General features: G+C 38.6%; 2 protein-coding genes across 2 annotated transcripts; one reads left to right on the top strand and one right to left on the bottom strand.

The window, feature by feature from the left end:
• The first annotated feature begins 1,635 nt into the window (after window positions 1-1,635).
• Window positions 1,636-2,659, top strand: LOC130745900 (60S ribosomal protein L37-3-like). The gene is made up of 4 exons (XM_057598322.1): window positions 1,636-1,778; window positions 1,876-2,011; window positions 2,096-2,197; window positions 2,412-2,659. Exons 1-4 carry the CDS (start codon window positions 1,776-1,778, stop codon window positions 2,456-2,458), a joined length of 288 nt encoding a protein of 95 aa, XP_057454305.1. The 5' UTR covers window positions 1,636-1,775; the 3' UTR covers window positions 2,459-2,659.
• A 3,130-nt stretch (window positions 2,660-5,789) lies between these two features.
• On the bottom strand, window positions 5,790-13,675 carry LOC130745898 (uncharacterized). Its single transcript, XM_057598320.1, has 15 exons — window positions 13,174-13,675; window positions 11,009-11,402; window positions 10,745-10,922; window positions 10,476-10,615; window positions 9,179-10,403; window positions 8,986-9,086; window positions 8,740-8,884; window positions 8,299-8,367; window positions 8,164-8,209; window positions 7,689-8,056; window positions 7,421-7,500; window positions 7,189-7,324; window positions 6,741-6,921; window positions 6,547-6,629; window positions 5,790-6,191 (listed from the first exon to the last, which is right to left on the bottom strand). Exons 1-15 carry the CDS (start codon window positions 13,283-13,285, stop codon window positions 6,057-6,059), a joined length of 3,393 nt encoding a protein of 1,130 aa, XP_057454303.1. The 5' UTR covers window positions 13,286-13,675; the 3' UTR covers window positions 5,790-6,056.
• Between the last annotated feature and the right edge of the window lie 9,326 nt (window positions 13,676-23,001).

The raw sequence follows: 23,001 nt of genomic DNA on the forward strand, positions 1-23,001 counted from the left end.
TCAAATCACCAGTAGCCGGAGCTCTGGGCTCCAGCGTCGGCGATGACGTACCCCGAACATTTTACAAATGAGAGATCTATTTTCTTACTTTTTCCGGCGAGGGACCTAGTTCAGGCGATAACTTAAAGACAGAGACTAATATGAGGATTCACCCTAAAAACAAACTACAAAACTAACATATAACAAGTGTTTGATCTTAGGCGGAAAACTATCCAATAACGTTGAGGACCATTGTTAATTTACTCCTATTCTTGCTAGACAATCAATCAGTTTATTTGCACCCTTGAAAATATGTTAATGGTGAATACCCAATCACAAAAAAAAACTAGAGAATCTCCAAGAAGTCATCTCCGAACATATGGGACTTGAACCTTTCATTCTTTTTGGTTCACGATCTCAAGACAAAGTTTAGTATCTCAAATCATTGTATTTTTATTAATTAATAATTTGTAATAATATGAATTCACAAAATTTGCTTGTGGACTTTTAATTAAAAAAACAAAAACATTGTGGGAAATAGGGTTGTGCAGCCAAGGCAAAATTTTCAGTTCTTACACGACTTAGAGATTCTAGGGTTTGTGCATCCATTGTTTAGCTAAAGAAAGAACATGCTTTATTATGAATAAGGTTTTGCCTTTTATAAAAGAAGCAAGGACCCTAACCTTAACACTATGTTTGGTAAAGAAGAGAGATAGAGAAGAGATAGTATAGAAGATAGAAGTCGACTAGAGAGAAATGAGTGAGAAATAAAGTGGATTTATAGGTTGTTTGGTATGATAAAAATAGAAGATAAAATGAGGTGGATAATAATTATTAGATAAAGAAAAAAATATTTTTTTCAAAAGACACTTGTATCCTAGATACTGACAATTTAAGAACCACTTTACCGGGATAAATAAGGAATAAAAACAAAGTTGTCAAGCCTCTTCTCATCTCTTCGATTTTTAAGGAGACCCCAAAAAGTGTCTTTTCTAACATGTGCTAGTTCTCTCTTCGCTACAGTAAATGGAACCAAACGGAAGTAGAATCCTTTTTTCTTGTCAAGTTCTCTCTTGGACATCTCTCTCTTCAAAGCCACTGATACCTAACACAACGTAAGTGTACTACACAATGGGTCTTACATCAGCTTAATTGGCCATAAGTTAAGTTCGTCCCATACTTTAATGGCTCACCTAGTCCCTAACTAGGAGCCACCAAGGTCCTTTAAGTTTATGGCAAGGGCGTGGTCCTGACCAATCCAATTTCAACTATTCAATTTCTAAAGTAAAACTAAAATTTGAAAGTAGTTCTAAGTTCAAATAATCCTAACACCCTCTACGCTTTATAGAGAGTGATGATATATTCACACCTCACTTTCTCTCCATCTTATTTTCACAAATTGTTCTTCTTATCTCTGCATTTCCTATCACATCATAAATCATATCATTCATTTCTCTCTTTTTTCTCTTATTCTTTACCTAAGATAGAGGTGAAAATGGATTGCCAACCCAACATTATTGCCCTTTTATACTTTTGGGTATTGGTAACTCTTTTTCTTCATTTACCCATTTTCACTTATTATCAAATTAATTTCCGAAAATTTACTAATACGAAAGAAGAAGAAAAAAAACCTAGTTCGAAAGAAGGCGTAAAAAGGAGAAATGAAACTCAAGGCCCAAAACTTCGCTTAGAGGTAAAAAGAAGCCCAAAACCTCATCGTCAACACATTCACAGGCACATATAAATCCTTTCTCACCCCGCAGCCACCTCAAAATTAGGGTTTACGATCTGCTCCAATGGTATGGCATTTCTTCCTCCTACTCCTTCCATGGATCTGAATGTTCTTCTCTCTCTCTCTCTCTCTCGCTGATTCTTGAATTTCAACCATGATTGCAGGGTAAGGGTACTGGCAGTTTCGGTAAGCGTAGGAACAAGACCCACACCCTCTGTGTCAGGTGTGGCCGCCGCAGCTTCCACCTCCAGAAGAGTCGCTGCGCCGCCTGCGCCTTCCCCGCTGCACGCAAGAGGAAGTGTAAGTCTCACCAGATTTCAAACTCACCGATTCTGTTTCAAACATTCAATCTCTGAGTTGTTTTCATCAATGAATGATTTTCAGATAACTGGAGTGTGAAGGCCATTAGGAGAAAGACCACTGGCACTGGAAGAATGAGGTACTTGCGTAACGTGCCTCGCAGGTTCAAGAGCGGTTTCAGAGAAGGTACCTTGTTTAACCCTTTTTATGGTTCTTACTACTGTGTTGTCATTTTTGTGTTTATTGCCCTGTTTGGATACTAGCTTATTAGAGCTTATTGGAGCTTATCTAGTAAAAAAAGCACTTAATAAGCTCCAATAAGTGCTTTTTGTTTGCATTTTAACGGGCTTTAGGTTGGTTTTTTTGAGTTTTTGTTAATATAAGATGCTCTTTGAATCAGGTACTGAAGCTGCACCCAGGAACAAGGGAGCAGCTGCATCTACCTAAGCCTGTGAAAGATCCCTTTTTGCTGGGCTAATGAATTATAGGAGTTAAGGTTTTTGTTTTTTATGTTGGGATCAGACTCTATGGAGCATTATTCGATCTGTCATTTTCATTTCCTTTTAATATGTAGCTGTTTTATGTTTCAAGATGATGAGAATTGTAAGACATTTTTGCTTGTTCAATGAGAGTTTTTGACATTGATAATTTTGCTTGTTTCTTTCATCCAGTTTTTTTGTTACAATACATGATATCCGTAATTAGTTTAGCTTTTGTATGTAAGGCTGTTTGGCTAAATTTTGTTTGCTCTTCCATGATCATAAACATTTAGGTTGACCTGTCTTGTCTTGACTTTGATCATGTTCTTACATAGCATAGGTATAAACCTGATACAAATATCGTCCCTGATGTTAGGGGTGATTCTAGACTGTTTTCGAAGTATGGATTATGTTATATAATCTGAACTCCTTACTGTGTGGGTGTGTTGATCACTTTGTGAGTTTTAGTTTTGCATTTGATATTTTCATTTGGAAGAGCTTGCAAGTTTTACAAGTTTGCTGTTGCAATAACTACTAAACTGCTTGTTATCTTGACTAGTTTTGCAAGACTTCCAAACTGTGCTAGTGAATTTCATGTAATAATGCTAAATTGGTACAGAAGTTATTGGCTTTTGAGATGAAGGAATTTGTTTACTTTTGTCATTTGGAGTGAGCTAAAGCACTTTAGTTGGTTGCTTAACGAAAATCAATTTTAGTCACATCGTGCCAGAATTTTATGTTTGTTTCTTAATTGGAACAAGTGTTTCCCCCGCATGCTACACCTCTTGTTGGTTTCATGTGTCTCCAAGATTTTTTGCTATGAACATTTCTATGTATAAAGTCTTTGGAACGACCTGTGACATTGCTATTGCCATTTAAACTGACCCATTGTGGAGGAATAATGTAGGTAATGTGAGGATTTTATTTTTTGCTTGTGTTTTGCTGCGTTATGAGTATATCTGTATATGCTGAATTGGTTGTATGTCGTGTCATGGGGCACATGGTGGAGACGAGTTGCTACCCCTTAATAAAATCACGTTTCAATAGTTTGCGACCCAAAAGAAGCTGTTGTATGTACATTTCTGGTAAGATTTTCAATACTTAGGAAGGAAGCCTATTTTCTATTTTGCATCCTTGTTAATTGGATTAAAGACCTGTTCAGAGTGGTTTTGAGTTTGTTTTTAAATGTAATTTTGAAAATATTAAGTATTCTCTAAATATAAAGCTGAAATGATTTTTTATTTAATTTTAAAATGGTTTAAATCTACTGTTTAAGGCATAAAAAATTGTTAAGATTGTGATTTTTAGTTTCAATAACATGTAAAATCATATATAGGATCATTGTCGGCCTCCACCATCCTCCACCCACCATGAGCACCGCGCTACTATTGTTGCTGCTACCATTATTTCTGCTCAGTATCATACAACAGAACTACTATTTTGATACACTCCACCATCCCGTTGTTGCTGCCACCCATTATAATAGCTTATTACCGGAGCACCATTGTCTCCACCTAGCACTATTCACCACCATTGCACCCTGCCACCACTCGATGCCTTATGCCACTGTTATTGGTACCTTGTACCCTTCACAACTGCCATTGTCATTGCCATATGGCTCCATCCTCGCATCCTTCACTGACACCATCCACCGCAACCAATGCCACCATCAATCACCCTTCACGATACCCTCAACCCACCATTGCCTGGCCTTTCCTCCATTGTCATTGTCCAATACCCTCCATTGCTACCCCACCTTTAGGTATCCTCCACCATAACTTAATAGCCTATATTATCACCATCTCCACTATTTAGTACCCTTTGCCACTGTTGTCACCACCCAACACCTTCCACCAGCACCACCATGGTCGCATTCTCCACCACTGTCCATGTTATACCATACTAAGCGGAGATAATGTTGGTAGAAGATGTCATGCAATAGTTGTGACTTTATCGGAAATTTACGAAGTTAATAACTTCCTAAAATTGAAAACTACATGAAATATAAATATGAATTATAAACTTGAAAACTAGTTTTTCTTTTTAAATTTTTTGAACCAAAAAAACTAAAATTAAGTTTTTTTATAGGCAAACGCTAGTTGTTAATTGTAAGTAAATTAGTTCATTCGCTAGTGTTTGAACCCTGACCCTTCACCCTGCAAACCCTTTCATTTCTCTTCATTTCCTTTAGCTCACCAAGGATAAAAATATAATTTTATAATTATAGAAATAAATTTGCTATTATTAATTCGTTTCCCATACCCCTCAAATTGGGAAGGGAGGAAAAATAAAGGGGTACTCACCATTGATTCACGGAGAACCTTTAGGTGTTCAGACAGTTATTTTGTGACGGTTTCAGACCGCCCCAAAGTGAAAAGTTTAAAAAACGTATTTTCTAACGATCTAAAACTGCCACAAATATGCGGTGTCGAAGTGTCCACGTACTGTAGTGTGGTTCACCAAACATTTTTCGGGGTACAATGAAATGTGGTGTGATGCATTCCACTATGTTTCATTCAATTTCATTCTTTATTAACTAATCTAAACTTTTGAACATAATTGGTTGTGTACCGTATTTTTTTTATAGGCGAATGTTAGTTGTTAGTAAATTACTCTCTTATCATACTCCCTCAATCTAAAACATAGTCTCAAGGATATCAATTACTCCCAAATTTCTCGGAAGGAACTTGAAAATTTAAGGGAACAAAACAGTTGGGCAAGCGAGATAATTATGGCATTCAGAGCATTGGTGGTTTGACTCAATGATCTACCATTAGTGAGGATTCATTTATCTCATTGACAAGTTCAATCAAGTCACTATGATGTCCGTATTGACTAATTGTTCATTATTTTCAAAATTATAGATGAAGTTAATGTTCCTTATCAAAAGTTAACCTAGAAATCAGTTAGTTTGAAAAGCTTTAGCAAATAACCTTAATAGTATTTTTTTTTGTTACAATACTCCCTCCGGTCCTATTTATAAGCAACAAAAAAAAATAGTTTAAGAAATGTAGTAAAACTAGATAAAATGCATTAAATTTGTCTTGAATCAAAATAAACTTCCAAAATTACCCTTTGTTATTCATGTTGGAAAGTGGGAAAGAGAGAGAATAATTAATGAGACACATTCTACAAGTTAGAATTAATAAGGACATCATTGAAAAAAAATAATTAATATAGCTCAAACTTTCATTTGGTTCTTATAAAAAGGACTAAGATTTTTCTTCTCTTTCATGCTTATAAATAGGACCGGAGGGAGGAGTAAGTTTTTTTCGATAAGCCAGTTACAAGAGGAAGAGTAAATAACCTTGATATAATTGCATTAATCTCAAAATTTACAATGGCAGCCTCAAGATGTAAAACTTAATTACAAAACTGGACTTGGTAGGTGGGGAAAATTGAATTGCCTTCAACTCATTAGAAGGCAGAATTAAAAAGATGCCAGAAGCCTGTTGCAGAGACAAATGGGCAGGCAACCAGGAACAATCACAAAACAAATGTGTAACTAGGAACACACAACATCCACACCAATGTTCTAGTGCCTCAGCTGAAAATGATGATGATATTTACTCTGTTTTGAGCTCGCCAAATTTATGTTTTTCTTCATGCAGCTGCTTAAATACATCATCAAGTTCTGGAAATGCTGCCAGCAGCAGCAGCTCCAGGATGTCAAAAGCCAGCTGCTTCAAGCAAACAGAAGACTGCAAGATGAAAGGAATCAGTTACCCCAAAGATAATAAATTATTCCTGTCACTCTACATCCCAATAAAGTTTTTAATATAAAGGTTACCAATTCTAATCAGTTATGGCTCAATAGACTTCTATTCTTAATTAAAAAACAGTTCAATGTCTTGAGTCTTGATTATAATAGAGAAGTTTTCAAAATGAAAAAGCATTTTTGTGAAAATAAAACAAACAAATTTCTGCCTAGAGTTCTGCATAGAAGCTCAGTTAACCTGGAACACTGGCAAATGGGGATATTACTGTAATGATTAGTTGGACAAGCAGAGTGATCTAATCAAAGCTTATTAGGACAACTAAAAAAACTGAAATTACCTGAAGAAAAAAATATAGATCCCTAGCACATTGCTCATACTCCTTTCGACCAACAAGACTTACGATTGCAGGTGGTGCATTTTCTACACAGGCAGAGGAGGTGGCTTAAGTATAATATTTATTTTCAATAAAATTGTAAATATGACATTGAATATTCACAATTCTGAAGATAGATGAGAACTAATTGGCATTACCAATCATTAGCTCATATACAAACTTGGCACGCCGATCTGCCTCCTGTTTCTGCTCATCGCTCATCGTCGGAGAAGACACTTGTGTAGGTTGGTGACCATGAGGTGAGTTCTGAGATGGACTAGAAGGTGGTGGTCGTCGATTTGGATGCTTTGTTAAGAATATTCCATCAGGCCAGAGTATCTATCAAGGTGCAGTCACAAAACCTCATCAGTATTCAGTACACTACATCCATCATATCATATAATATACATATCTAAGCAGTGTACATGGTATTCTACTACCCCATGATGATAATTAGAAGTTTAGAACTGTATTATTTCCTGGAAATACTATCAAGATGTACAATGCAAGGGACAAATATAACATTTCATCAAAGTAAAAGAAATTTAAACGATGAAGACAGTTTCCAGAACTTCAACAATTTTAAAAAACAAGTCAGAAGATTACTTGCTCAACTCGCTTGACCCCTGAAGCAATCACTGATCCCTTACGAAGAAGCTGAACTTTCTCTATCAACCAATCATCAAAGGCATCGCCCATTCCTAGTTGTAAGATTTGTTTAGCAGCCCAAAAAGCCTTCCGCCTGTAGTGCACACAGGACATCAATTGTAAGATCAGAGCACACAATAGGAACTTATAACATAACTTCTATTAAGCTGAAACAATGGTTTTAAATTACCTAATCCATCCACCATCTTGAAGCTGGAGGATAACATCCAACAGATCCAATATGGGTGCACTCAAATTTGGTGGGACCCACTGCATAAAACAATAATATTAATCAGGACCAAGATGTCATCATGCATATATTAGTCTAAGAAGGAAAAATATCGAACACCAAACATAATCATTTCCCTCTTAGATAAAAGCAAAGAAAACCACATCATTCATCAATTCCCCAAAACAAAAAAATAAATACTCAGAACCAAAGATTGTGCTTTCATAACCTCCGTAGGAATAGAGTCAGAAGTATCATGGTGCGCCTCAGCAACCTCATCCGAACTATCTCTTCCTCTCACTGTCTTGTGCAAGTTATTGGGAGAAGGTGCATTCTTTCTTGCTAGAAAATCTGTATTGCTGCCAGAATTGTCAGGTGACTTTCTAGATTCCAAACCACTCCTTTTTGGTAGCGAAAGAGGCATGCTATTTACTTTTGGCTTCAATCCATCAGTCACAACATTATTTCTTGTTCGCACAACAGCCTCTTTACTTTCCAGACTATAGTTTTCTCTCCGAAAGGCAGAAGGGTCACTTCCAGGTAAAGATAAGTGGGAACTGCTTTTAGTCTTCTCAGATGGCTTAGCATGCAGGCCAACTAGCATAGTTTTCAATGAAAACAGAAATCCAAAGGCATGTCAAAAGATAAGAGTGGGAGATGATAAAAGAATGTATGTTCAATATTTTTCATCAACCATGAGTCACCTGATAACGTCTCCATGATAGAAAAAGAACTTGAGAATATGTACGTCTGCAATATATATAATACCATAATAAGAGGTAGGCCAGATTAAAAAAATGGCAACAAAAGAGAGGAAATTGTTGTGCAAAAAATCAGACCTGAGAGTCAACACTCAGAAAGTCCCACACTTCAATTGATTCTGAAATTGTTGGTAGCTGCATAAGTTTCTGAGGGCCATAAACCATGTGTTAACAAAATGATGAAAAACTCATTGAAAATTGTTGGCAAAGACAGAAAAACAATGTTGTGCGATAGATGCAAAAGGAAGTATCATCTAAAAATAGAGGTGCACTCACATCCAACATCTACCCTGCTGCCAACATAATTTTGTAACCAAATATTGATGACCCCGTTCTAACACAGTATAAAAAACAGACAACTTATTCCTCCACAACAAAGAAAAATGTTTCATTGAAATGAAAGTTGGCCAATCAGCTAGAGGATCCAATTCATTAATAATGCAAATCTACCAATTATCCAAAGAAACAATTAGGTGTCAAATAAATGCATGTTTAACATGAAAAGAAGTCCAGGTTGACCTTCAAATATATATCAAGCAATTCACAACGCTCTTGAATGACCGGTACATCCAAACCAGTTGACAGAAAATGTTTTGGTGGAAGATGAAGATTATACTCAGCGAACTCTTTCAAGCGTCGATGTAGCTCCTCAAAATGGCGAAACCTTAAAATATAAGCAATAATATAAGCCCAAAAAAGAAAGAAAGAAAACAAGAAACATGTGAAGATGTGATCAGATTGAAGATATAGCATAGGTCTTAGCACCTCCTTTTAATTGACCAACTGTTGTTATTTACATCCGTAACAGATACGGAGTAAACAGCAAAAGTTCTTGAGCCACTCTTCACAATATTTGCACCCAAGACCTGCAGCAGTGAATTAGCTTACATTTTTTCATACACCAACATGAACTTATTCATGATTGATTAAAGACGTTACACAGCATCAGTTTAAGTACCTCACATTTCAACTTGTAAAAGGAATCTACGGCAGAGGAACTTTTCAGGGGATTAACAGCCAGACTAGAAGATTCTGATTGAGAAATAGAGTATGCAGAAGAAGACGCAGCTGCTCCACTATATATTCTACCCAAACTTTCAATATCAGCATCATCACTGGACTCCTCAGAATTCACCTGTGATTTTGAAGTGCTGAGTATGTCTTGACCATCTCCAGATACAAAGCTTGTTCTCTCAACTTCTTGCCACGTAGGTAATTTATTACCACCGAACCGAGACCTTTTACTTCCAGATTGGGTTCTGGATAATCTTGGATTGCGAGAATGGCTCTTATTCCTCTTCTTTCTACCATGATTATCAACATTTTCAAGTGGGTGATGAACATAAGAAACAGCCTGGTTTCTATTACTTCTTCCATCCCAAACCTTAGTTACTGGAGAATCAAGACCGGTGACAGTGTTAGTTTCATCATCTTCAGAAGTATAAGAAGTATTGCTCTCAGATTCACTTGTTTGCATATAAATGTGGTTGTTCTCATCATCTTTATACGACGTCACTGAAGAACAAGTTGATCCATTCTTGTCTGCATGAAAAGGTGCATTTTTAGCAGTGATTGGACTGTTGTATCCAGAATTAATGTGGCCCTTAGGATTAAACTTGGAGTTAGTCTCTTTTTCTTTGGGTCCAGATATCGACTTCATATGATCTACCTTTAGTGATTTTCCTATCGCAGGATGCTGCGGGACTTGCTCATTTGATTGGTTTTCACCATCTTTTTTCTTGTAATTTTTCCCCTTTGTCCACACATTCTCAAAGTGTTCTGGAGCAAGAGCTTGGGTCTTTCTGCGAGAAATGACATCTAAAATATCTCCCCACTCTCCTCCTGAGCGATATCGTTGAATACCTTGGTCATCATTAGGTTCTGAGTTTGCAGGCAAAGAGTTCCATGAGCGGGAAGACCGAGCATCAATTGAAAGCAATGGATCTTTAGCAATATTATCACGAGATTTATTTTCTGTAGATGACACTGCATTTTTGGATTGACCATTTCTTAGCTGCACAAGCTCGACACCAGTAGCAGAAGGATCTAAACACTTGGAAAAATGGTCAGACGAAGTCTGTAACTCATCTACTTTAGCATGGGATCCCTCTTGAGCTGTAGAAACCCCCTTGTTAACCTTAGTCTTGTTAACTACCACAGATTCAATTCTTTCGTTAATAAATCTGCCAGCAAAAATAGGGAAAATAAGAACAATAACATGTCAAGAATGAAGCAAAATGGAAGCAAACAGATACCTTGGATTGGCCAAGTTTAAGACAGGTCGTATTACAGCACATGCAAGAAGCTCCCTGACGGCATATCGAAAGAAAGAACAGTGCAAATCCTCAGACTTGAAAGTAACAAACATGAGACCACTCATCAGATGCTGCAGAACCTGACATTAAGAATACAAACTACATTATAACCTAAAAAAAGAAAATGCAAGAAAAAAATCATGGCTGGTGAATGAAGATTGAATTTCCCATTAGCCAAAGCATGCATATAAAACAAGAAAATGAATAACCTTATGCTCAGCTTCAGTAGAAAATAAAGCGGGATGCAATTTGTTCTCTGCAGCCAAGGTAACCTTTAGTTCCATATCTCGACTTTCAAATGTTAATGAACCTGTGCCTTGTTTTTCAATCTTTGAGAGAGCAGCACGAAACAGCTCCAAGTGGGTGCAAATGAGATGAATAAGATCCCTGAACGAAAAAAAGATAATCCCTCAATCAATCAGTTTACAAACTGAAATAAAGAAAGTTCATGTACGAAAAGATAAACTAAGAACCTTATCAAAAAATCAATCAGATTTATATTTCTCATGCGCCCTGAAATTTCCCCAAGAACACCATTAATTATTTGCACTAACTCTTCAGGACCCTCCTTGTCTGGTGTTAAGCGAGAGTACCAAAGGTCTGTTACCCATTCAGAAATCAGATGTCTGGTGAAGTGATCAATCGCATCCTCAACAACAGGAGAATTCACTTTTTTTCTCCAGTCAAACTTCGTAACAGCTTTAGCATTTTCAATAGGTATCTTTGAAGACTGAGCACTGGTGAAGCCTGCTTTATTGTTGTATGCTGCAGCTTTTCTCTTCATTTCAAAATCTAGTGATAAATAACGGAAAGCGATAATTAAGGAGGCAGCAGCTGGCAAGTTGACCCAAACTGAGGAGCTTGTCACTGAAATAAAAGAAAAAGAAATTAACCAAAACAGCAAGACCTGAAAAAAATAGCATCAAGCTATAAATTGGCAAATGAGAAGCTCTCTAGGTGCTGATGAATGAAGCATTATCTTCGTGACATGATGAACAATTTTTTTATCAAACGAACACAAAGTTACAAGTGTTTAAGGAACCAACCTATGGTGATAGAAGTAATGAAACCGAACCAAACTGTACTGCAACTTTTGGTTTCATTTAAAGACCAAATAACTTGGCATGAGTTAGTATTTTTGCAATAGACATCATAACTTAATTCTTATTTTAGAAAAATGCCAAAGCTTTTAAATAAGACCAAAATTGCAAGCATGTCCCTATCCCCTTCAAAAAATAATTCAAATATTCCAAATCTTCACTCCAACTCTTTTTTTAATTCTTTACACATATCCTAATTCAAACCTAACATGTTCCCAGGATTATGATTTATTAACTCCCATGCTATTAATATAATAGTTCACTTTTTTTATCTCTCTTAAACAAAATCAAGTACAAAGATATGCATGAGGAGAAGATATCACAAAGAACGTAAATTTCAGCAGATATGAGACTACAAAGGTATATTCAATGCCCAAAGTCCAGATGCCAGTATAGAGGGGGAAAACTTCGGTTTGCAATGCATGATAAAAAGGATCAAATATTATTATATATTGAACTTTAATGAAGTTGAAGTGATTTCATAGTACCTATTTTTGGAGGCAAATGTATTTTATGTTTTATATAAAATTTAATTTAGGTAATTTCGAGAGAATAAATTCTGGTCATAGTAGAAGGGGGGCTTTGACACAACTGTCTGAAAGCCGCCATGTAAAAGGTCAAAGGTTCAAATTGAGGAATTAGCCTCTTACAAATGCACGGTAAGACTGCCTATAATTGACTAACAATGGATCTGACCCTTCCTTGGAAAAGAAGCTTTAAAGCACCAAGTTGCTCTTTTGCTTACAAAATAATCCTGCTATAATACTACGTAGATTATGAAGGTTTTAGACTATGATCACTTTTTACTCAAGTTCTTTATTGTGTCTACACAAAAGTCTACAATTTTAAAGCACAAAGGTGCAGCATACACTTTTATATCTACATATCATGACCAGCGGTTCCGGTGTGTCTCATTGAATTCTACACTACAATGATAACTATCCAGAATTGTTCTCGAAATTTCACGATTCCATCGTGGATCAGTTCAGCTAGTAACATATAACTAACAAAAATAGAGAAGCACCTAAGAAATAAAAACGAAAAATAAAAGAAAACTTCGCCGCACTTAGATCACGAAAACCATAGCAACACAATAATTTAAAGCATCACGCAAAACTACTAGTCGACAATCCAACGTTCCTAACTTGACAACATATCTCGATATCCACTTCCCAATTGCATCAAAAGAGATAAATGGATTCGAGCGGAACAAAATATTCCCAAATGATGTCGTCCTCTCCTAAAACTAACTGAGAAATGATCCTATGTCTTTAAATTCAACAGCATTTTCGTTCATTTAGATTTCCCAAATTAAGATGTAATAGATGCTAAATGCTACAAATACTTATATTTCTCCTAACACTCTTTGCACTCCTAGCAATGCAACAACAACTACCATGCTTATAAAACTTACAGAAACAATGAAAAAGCAGTTGAAACTTGAACCTAAACAAACAACATACAGCAAATGGCTCTCAATTCAAGTTGAACAGAAGAGAAAATCGCAACAGAGCGATTATAGAGGCAAAGGAACTCACAGGACATGAGATAGGAGAGTCCGACGACGCAGACGATGAGGATGACAATCCGTTTCTTGGCTTCCTCGGCGAGGTCTCTGACTGTGACCTGGCTCGGCCGCGGCATGCTCATCTCGAAATTCTCAGAATCACGCAGCGATTGGGAATAACGAAGCTCGATTCATTCAAATCAATCCCATCATTGACAGCGAAGAAGGTGAAATTGGATTGGAAAAGATGAATTGAAGAGAATGAGAATGGGAATGATGAGAGAGATTGATTGAATCAAACGAATGGGTATGTATGACCGTTAGGTATTGTGGTTGTGGTGGCGTGTGTGTGTTTGATTTTTCTTCAGTTCGTTCGTGTGTGTTTTGTTTTCTCTTGAGCAGAACACTCTTCTTCTTCTTCTTCTTCTTCTTCTTCTTCCTCGTGATGTTGACGTGAGATGGAATTTTCTTCTTACACTGTGTCTTTGATTCAATCAATGGCTACGCTATTGCCATTGTCACTGCTCTCTGGTTACCTCTTTGGTTAACATATTAAATTAAATTAAATGTTTCCTTTTCTTTCTATTTTTTCTTTTTTGGCCTTTTTTCCTTGTACTTGCTTGACTGCTTTATATTTCAATTAAAAAAGGTTTTTGGTAAAAAAAAAAGCCTTAAAATGTATTCCGATGTATGAATAAAAGGCTTAATAAAGTTGACAGAATAAATATGAGTTATGTAAGTTTAGAGGACTGTTAGTTGATTTGATAAAATTTAGCAAGAGTAAACTCCCCAAATACATTATGTTATTTCTGTCCAGGGTGAATTAGGAGTTATGTTCAAAGTAAAGAGGTATTGGGTTCAAACCTTCTCAAGGAGTTATGTCTTTTAAAGGTGAAAGATGGCAATTAGTAGATGGAGTAAGCGTGGGGTGGCTCTTCCTACTTGGTGACTACATAGATAATTGTTGTTGATTGTCGTTGTGGGAAAACGGTGGCTGATTACTTGACCCGACATGCCTCCACTTATGGTTCTGTAATGTGGGTGGAGGAGGCTTCGGTTTAGGTTATGTCTTTGATTAACTCTGATGTATTAGCTCTTTTACCACGTTCTTCTTGATTTACTGGAAATTACTTTTAAAAAAATTGTATTTGTATCTTCACCCCACTCAAATAATGTTATAGCATTTATGAGGAAATTATTTTCGCCCATCCACGAGCTTCATTCACCATTGTTTCTTAGTCAAACCAGTGGTAAGGGCAACAATCACCACGACCACCTTTCAACACACCCCATACCCTCTTTTCTCTCATATGTGTTGTTGAAAGTTAAAACCTAGAAAGAAAAAAAACACTATAAGAAAACATCTAATTATCAACGGTCTGAAAATCATAGTAAAATCTCATTGTTACTGATGATTGCATGTTTTTAATAATCAAGCATAATCAATGACACATGTAATTGGCTGCAAATAGTTTTTTTTTTGCGAGATTAATTACCGTTAAGTAACCAGCTATCGGTAGTTTAAAAATTGAAATTGTCATCGATCGATAACTTGGTTTGGATTAGAAGAAATTGGACATCAGTTACCAACAACAAAAGTCGTGAGTAGTATCAAGAACATGGAGGACCTTAAAAAATTGTACTGTGGACATCCACGACATTGACCATCGATAACCTATAAATAGGTGTTCGGGAACTTTTTACTCACACTTCTTTCTTCTTCTTCACCTTCTTTTTCTCAGATTCGGACAAATTATGAACAATAATAGTTATAAAGGCCCCAAAAACACTCTTTTTATTGTAGATAATGATGTAACTTTTATGGATAAAATTTTCATGAAAGTGAACTTTTTTTTGCAACCAAAGGAGTTTTTTGTGTAGACCAAATCTAATAACTTACGGTCTAGGTCGTAGGTAATTGCTGTCGGAAATAGTAGTAGGTAAGTTATCGACGGAAAAACAGTGGGTAATATGTCAATGAAAAAAGTCTTCGGTAAGTTACTAACAACCTAAACCTTCAGTAATTACCAGCAACTACAATGGTTTTTGGAAGTCGTCAGAAAAAATTATCACAAAGCTAATACGTACAAGTTTTTAGTCATCAACTAGCCATCAGTCTTCTTGCTCCTCTTCTTCTTCTTGTTTTCGGCGACGCTTCCTCCCTATTTTAGAAACTTCTTACTGGCCTTTGACTTCTTCTCCGCTGATATATCCTTCTTGGCCGCTGTCAACTTCTTCTCCTCAACATGCTTCTTCTATCCCTTGGCCTTGGGTGCCATCACATATTGGGAATGAAAAGGGATTTAGGGTTTCAAATTAGAATTGAAATCACAAATCAAAAAACAAAAATTGGGTTTGGTTGCTTGAAGAATTGAGGGTTTTAGTGTTTCATGTACATAAGGTTTGTTGTTGGTTTGGGAAGAACCAGAAGGGTTGATCGAAGAGTAATGTTAAATTAAAAAGCGTAGATAAATACAACGAAATTTCATGCAGCACAGTGGTAAACTCTTTGTATTTTACCCAAGAGTTCCAAGGTTCAAACATGCAACTAATGATTTGGCTTGTCATGTCAACCCTCTATTACAAGACTATCGTTTTTTGTGATGGCAGTAGGGGTGGAAATAAGTCAAACGGTCTGTTAGGAACCTACGATCTGGCTCACTAGAGGCTTGATCTTGCTTGGCTTATTTATTACTCCCTCCGGTCCTATTTATAAGCATGAAAGAGAAGAAAAATCTTGGTCCTTTTTATAAGAATCAAATGAAAGTTTGAGCTATATTAATTAATTTTTTCCAATGATGCCCTTATTAATTCTAACTTGTAAAATGTGTCTCATTAATTATTCTCTCTCTTTTCCACTTTCCAACACTAATAACAAAGGGTAATTTTGGAAGTTCATTTTAATTTAAGACAAATTTAATGCATTTTATCTAGTTTAACTACATTTCTTAAACTATGCGAATTTTTTTTTTGTTGCTTATAAATAGGACCGGAGGGAGTAAAAATGTTGGTCCTAGACTTTTTAAAATGTTTGATTAACTAAAAAATCAGCCACAAACATATTTGACTTGACTTCAATACAATCAATCTCTTTTACTTATAGCAAATCAATGAAACATATCATTTAACAACCTATTTTCCCCTTTTTATGGGAAGCCTATTTTCCTTATTGATTTAGTATTCATGGAAAATAGTTAAGATATGATTTTTTTTTTTGGTTACAAGTTAAGATATGAATTTGAAATTTAATGTTATGATTGTGATAAAAAAAAAATTAAACTACGAATGTGATAATAAAGAAATATGAGATGAGATTAAAGAGTTTAGATGACATTGGAAAACGAATTAAAAGCAAGAAAAACTAGAAGTCTAACACGTCTTTAATCAAAATGGAAAGTAGTTGCTCAACTCCAATACAGGCGAATCTCTGCTAGTCTGCTTCATAAGCATCTTCAGAAATATGCTTGAGCTGAATGCTGCAGTCATGCCCGTTGTCAAAGTTAAATTTTTTTTTTTGGTTACATGTCAAAGTTAATTTGACACCAAACCTTAGCTCTTAAATTCTAAATTAACTAACGACTCGGATTTAAAAATTATAAAGCTCACGTGATTGTATTTATTAGGATTTAATCCTAAAATAGAAAGAAAAAAACTCAGTTTTAAATATCAGGATTTCTCAATCGTGAAAGAAATCTGCGCAAGTCAGAACAAAATTGCTGGTACCATCGATTATCATAGCTTTCACATAATCTTGATTGGGAAATCTGCACCTAGCTAGGTAGCATCCTGTATTTTAATTTACAGCCCACATCATCCTACAAAAGTTGTATCTTCTTTCTCTATTTGAATCTGTGTTGCACTCACGTAATCTCTCAATTCCTTAAGAGTTAAGATAGAAAGTATAGAACGATAGGATTGATGACAAATAATTTTCCACACATTAGTATTAAATTTTTGATAAAGGGATAACAAATGTAATTTATTTGAACGTGGATCAAAATGATATTAAAAGGTGGGCATGGAAGCCAATAAATCATTGCCATTATGCAGTGGACCGGGCGGGCATTTAGATGAACGAAAGCAGCCATGGCGGGGTTTGTGGAACAACGACGAAGCCCGCCCTTCTTTTGGATGGGTCCACGCGCCAGCTGGAAGAATTCATTTAGTTTTGTCTTATATGTATAAAGGCTTGGGCCCCGATTGTCAGGCCCAAGTACAGAGAAAGTCCACATTATGACCATTCCCTCTATAAAAGGAGAGGTCAACCCCTTGTAAAAAGCACCTTTCGAACATTTAATGAGAATATTCCTTTTATGATATTTTTAGTACTCTGCTAGGGTTTACTTTCTGTCAGTTTCCGACGTCAGATCTCCCTAGTACGGAACATTGGCGCCGTCTGTGGGTCTTACTTCGATCTACTACTTGACATAGAAGGTGCGTTTTAAGATCCATGGAAACTCGTTCGTGTGGTGTGGGCCGCCGCGATCATCGCCGGAGGGGTGGTCGTCACGGCGGCCGCGGCGGTGGACGGTACAACAACCGCGAAGTACCTCAAGAGCCGGAGCAGGAGGCTTCTTCGGCGGGGGTTCACTCGGTGGCGCAGTCACCGGTCTCGTTGGTGAATGCAGCTCCAGGAAGACCTTCAGATCTGATAGCTAGATCAGATCCAGGAGTCAGGCGACGATCAGCGCCGCCTGAATATGTAAATCTGGATGACCTCAAAACCAGCGTTCCGAGAAAAGCGCCAGAGGTGGTGACGGGAATCACTCCGGCGGCCTTGCAACAAATGTTGGACACTTTGCAAAAAGTACAAATCCAGAACGAGCAGTTGCAAGCCCAGGTGCAGTACTTAACTCAGCGACAAGACTATAAGCACGAACAACGACTCGAGGCCGAAGACGTTGTTGAATTCCAGCCTTTTGTTCCCGCCATCACACGGGTGGGCATACCAAAGCATCTGCAAACGATGGCGTTGGACGCCTTTTCGGGCGACTCAGACCCCATGGAACACTTGCGTTATTTTAACACGAAAATGGTTATTGGAGGAGCAACAGATGAGGTGAAGTGTAGGTTGTTACCATCAACATTCAAGGGGATGGCGATGCAATGGTTCATCCGTCAACCGCCCTTCTCCATTGACAATTTTACTGATTTGTCCACAAAGTTCTTAACTCAATTCTCCGCCAATAAAACTACCAAGGCAACCATATTTGATCTTATCAGCATACATCAACAGCCAGGGGAGAAGCTCAAGAACTACATGGCGCGATTTAGTAAAATGGCGGTTCAACTGGAGGAGGGCAATCCGGATGTTTGCCTTGCGTCTTTCAAAAATGGTCTTCGGGCGGGTGATTTGAATCGGGACTTGACGAGGCGACCAGCAAAAGACATGATGGACCTTCGTGCTCGTGTTCAGGAATTCATATTAATTGAGCAGGATGATCAGAAAAAACAAGAAAGAGAGGAAGGACGCAAGCAAGCCCATTCCGGCGGGGTTTCGCAGGATAAACCTAAGGCGGGGAAGGAAACCAGGGTAGCACAAACCCCCCGTGTACCAAGACCGGGACCATATCAAAACTCCAAACCAGGATTTCAAAATACATGGCACCGCAATTCTCAAGGTCCCGCTGCAGCCACAACTGGTCAGCATGGTACTACGCCAGCTCTAGTTCCACTTACAAAGTTAAATGCGCCCTTAAGCACTATTTTAAGGGCCGTTGGGCAAACAAATGTTGTGCAGTACCCGCCACCACCGCGGCGACCGCCAGCTAATGTGGATACCAATAGGTGGTGCGAGTACCACAAAGCGTTGGGGCATACGACAGATAATTGTTGGAATTTGAGGCGGGAAATTGATCGTTTGATTAAGGCTGGTCATCTGGCAAACTTCGTTAAAGACACAGCAACGCCAGAAGTCGCCAGGATCACCCAAGGAGACAAAGGCAAAGGCAAGGAGATAGTGGAAGAGTTGGGCGATCCTGTTGGGGAATGTTCATCTATTGCAGGAGGATTTGGCGGGGGTGCAATTTCAAGTAAGGCTAGAAAACGCTATGTGGCGGCGGTACACTCAGTACATGAGGCAAGCGAAAGCGAGTGTTGGGTGAATCACTCCCCTATCATATTTATCCCTCAGGATTTTGAGCACGTGATTCCCCATGACAACGATCCAATTGTGGTAACAATCAGGGTTAACAATTATGTCACGAAGAAAGTATTTTTAGACCAGGGGTCTTCGGCGGATATCATTTATGGAGATGCCTTTGATCGCCTGGGGCTAAAAGAGTCAGACTTGAGGCCGTATAAAGGAACCTTGGTAGGGTTTACAGGGGACCGTGTTACTGTTCGAGGATATGTGGAAATACCAACTGCTTTTGGTGAAGGAGAGTTTGTAAAGAAATTTCAAGTGAAGTACTTAGTCCTGGCGTGCAGAGCCAACTACAATGTACTCTTGGGACGAGACACCCTCAACAAGCTATGTGCTGTCGTTTCAACAGCTCATTTGACTGTTAAATATCCAGCTTGCAATGGAAAGGTTGGGGTATTACATGTGGACCAAAATGCAGCAAGAGAATGTTATCTAAGAAGTGTGGCGCTTTATGGGCGTAAGGCCGCCAAAGAAAGTCACAGAATCACATAAATCTTTCCGCAAGAGGGATTCAGTTTGGATCCAAGAGACGATGCTGATGATTTCCGCCCACAACCTCTGGAAGAAACCAAGCAAGTGCAAATTAAGGATAAAATCTTAAAGATTGGCAGCAGTTTGACAAAGGAACAAGAGGAAAGGTTGATCACGCTGCTAGGTGATAATTTGGATCTCTTTGCATGGACCATCAATGATGTACCAGGGATTGACCCCAATGTGATCACTCACAAATTGGCTATTCGACCAGGGGCGACCCCAGTCATCCAGCCAAGGCGGAGAATGAGTGATGAAAAGAATAAGGCAGTACAATTAGAGACCGAGAAACTAATCAAGGCCCGCTTCATCCGTGAGGTGCAGTACCCGACATGGCTCGCCAATGTTGTGATGGTCAAAAAATCCAATGGGAAGTGGCGAATGTGCACGGACTACACAAGCTTGAACAAAGTGTGTCCTAAAGATTCATATCCACTTCCCAATGTTGATAAGCTTGTGGATGGAGCGTCGGGGAATGAACTTTTAAGTCTCATGGATGCTTACTCGGGCTACAATCAAATCATGATGCATCCATCGGATGAAGAAAGTACAGCATTCATGACCAATCAGGCGAATTATTGTTACAAGACAATGCCTTTTGGATTGAAGAATGCAGGAGCTACGTACCAACGGCTCATGGATAAAATCTTTTCAAAACAAGTGGGCAGGAATATGGAGGTGTATGTGGACGACATGATCGTAAAATCCGCCAGGGCTAGTGATCATGGCGGCGATCTTAAGGAAGCGTTTACTCAATTAAGAACATATCAAATGAAGTTGAATCCTGAGAAGTGTTCTTTTGGGATCCAGGGAGGAAAGTTCTTGGGATTCATGTTGACATCGAGAGGAATAGAAGTGAATCCTGATAAGGGAAGGGCGATCTTAGAGATGAAAAGCCCAACAAGTGTCAAAGAAGTTCAGCGTTTGACAGGACGAATGGCCGCCTTATCACGTTTCTTGCCAATGGCGGGTGACAAAGCGGCCCCATTCTTCACATGCTTAAAAAAGAATTCAAAGTTTCAGTGGACAGAGGAATGCGAACAAGCTTTTACCAAATTAAAGGAATCATTGGCCACATTGCCAGTACTTTCCAAACCAACACCAGGCTTCCCATTAGTGCTCTATCTAGCAGTTACTGACAAGGCGGTGAGTACAGTGTTGCTCCAGGAAGAAGGGAAAAAGCAGAAAGTTATATATTTCGTGAGCCATACTTTACAGGGGGCAGAGTTGCGGTACCAAAAAATTAAAAAGGCTGCATTGGCGATTATGAAAACTGCGAGGCGCCTTAGGCCTTATTTCCAAAGTTTCCAAGTCAAAGTTAAAACTGATGTCCCCTTAAGACAAGTACTTCAGAAGCCTGATTTATCGGGGCGATTGGTTAGCTGGTCGGTGGAATTGTCAGAATATGATATACAATATGAGCCAAGGGGCCAAGTTACAGTTCAAAGTTTGATCGACTTCGTGGCGGAATTAACACCCACGGAAGGCGAGAAGACTCGAGGAGAATGGGTCCTATCTGTGGATGGATCCTCTAATAAGACTGGAAGTGGGGCTGGGATAACAATTGAAAGTCCAGACAAAATGATCATTGAACAGTCTCTAAAGTTCGAGTTCAAGGCGAGCAACAATCAATCTGAGTATGAGGCTTTGATCGCCGGCTTAAGGCTAGCCATTGAGCTGGGGGTCCAAAAGTTATTTATCAAGGGAGATTCGCAGTTAGTGGTTAAACAGGTGAAAGGCGAGTACCAAGTAAAGGATCCGCAACTTTCCAAATACTTGGAAGTGGTACACAGATTGATGATGGAGGTCAAAGAAATTAAGATAGAACATGTCCCGAGGGGCCAAAATGAGAGGGCAGATGTGTTAGCAAAATTGGCGAGCACAGGGAGATTGGGCAATTACCAAACAGTCATTCAGGAAACCCTGCCTCGCCCGAGCATTGATTTGGTAGAAATAAAGTTGAAAGCAGTCAAGTCAGTAATTGAAGGCGAGCCTTCTTGGATGGAGTCAATCAAGATCTTCTTAGAAAACCCTCCAAAGGATGACGATGCGAACACAAGAGCGAAACGAAGGGAAGCCAGTTTTTACACAGTGGTGGATGGTGAGTTGTATCAGCGGGGAATTATGTCCCCTATGCTCAAATGCGTTGACACAAAGAACGCCCATGGAATAATGGCGGAAGTCCATGAAGGTGTTTGTTCAAGCCATATAGGCGGGAAATCCTTGGCGGTGAAAATTGTGAGAGCTGGATTTTATTGGCCGACAATGAAGAAGGACTGTCTTGAGTATGTTAAGAAATGTGAAAAATGCCAAGTCTTCTCTGACTTGCACAAGGCTCCGCCAGAAGAGTTAACAACCATGATGGCGCCTTGGCCATTTGCTATGTGGGGGGTTGACATTTTGGGACCATTCCCAGTAGCGAAGGCACAAATGAAGTATATCATCGTGGCGGTTGATTACTTCACTAAATGGATAGAAGCCGAGGCGGTGGCAACTATCACGGCCGCCAAGGTCAGGAGTTTCTTGTGGCGAAGGATTGTTTGTAGATTTGGGGTCCCCAGGGCGTTAGTAATGGATAATGGAACACAATTCACAAGTAATGTTACCCGGGAATTTTGTACATAAATGGGAATCGAGATGCGATTTGCCTATGTAGAACATCCACAAACCAATGGGCAGGCTGAATCGGCTAACAAGGTTATCCTGAAAGGTTTAAAGAAGAAACTGGATGAGGCAAAAGGGCTTTGGGCGGAGGAACTACCAGGCGTTCTTTGGGCATACAACACCACTGAACAGTCAAGCACAAAGGAAACCCCGTATCGTTTAACTTATGGGACTGACGCCATGCTCCCAATTGAAATTGAAAACCAAAATTGGCGAGTGGTTCGGTTTAATGAGAATGACAACGGGGAAAATTTAATAGCAAATCTAATCATGCTGCCCGAGGAACAACGTGAGGCTCACATAAGGAATGAGGCGGGAAAAGTGAAGGTTGCAAGAAAATTCTCAACGAAAGTAGTGCCTAGAAAAATGAGGGTAGGAGACTTAGTGCTCCGAAAAAATACAATACCCGATAAACACAACAAACTTTCACCCAACTGGGGCGGGCCTTACAGAATTATAGGCGATGTTGGAGGAGGAGCTTATAAGTTGGAACAACTAAATGGTCAAAAGGTTCCACGA

The sequence above is a fragment of the Lotus japonicus genome, chromosome 3 (genome assembly GCF_012489685.1).
Source record: "Lotus japonicus ecotype B-129 chromosome 3, LjGifu_v1.2".
NCBI classification, from domain to species: domain Eukaryota; kingdom Viridiplantae; phylum Streptophyta; class Magnoliopsida; order Fabales; family Fabaceae; genus Lotus; species Lotus japonicus.

Coding starts and splice junctions, on each gene's coding strand:
- LOC130745900 (XM_057598322.1), top strand. Junction 2,012..2,095: donor CGCTGCACGCAAGAGGAAGT/GTAAGTCTCACC, acceptor AATGATTTTCAG/ATAACTGGAGTGTGAAGGCC. Junction 2,198..2,411: donor CAAGAGCGGTTTCAGAGAAG/GTACCTTGTTTA, acceptor TCTTTGAATCAG/GTACTGAAGCTGCACCCAGG.
- LOC130745898 (XM_057598320.1), bottom strand. CDS start 13,285: ATGAGCATGCCGCGGCCGAGCCAGGTCACAGTCAGAGACCTCGCCGAG. Junction 7,501..7,688: donor CTGACTCTATTCCTACGGAG/GTTATGAAAGCA, acceptor TGTTTTATGCAG/TGGGTCCCACCAAATTTGAG. Junction 6,192..6,546: donor ATCTATATTTTTTTCTTCAG/GTAATTTCAGTT, acceptor TTCATCTTGCAG/TCTTCTGTTTGCTTGAAGCA.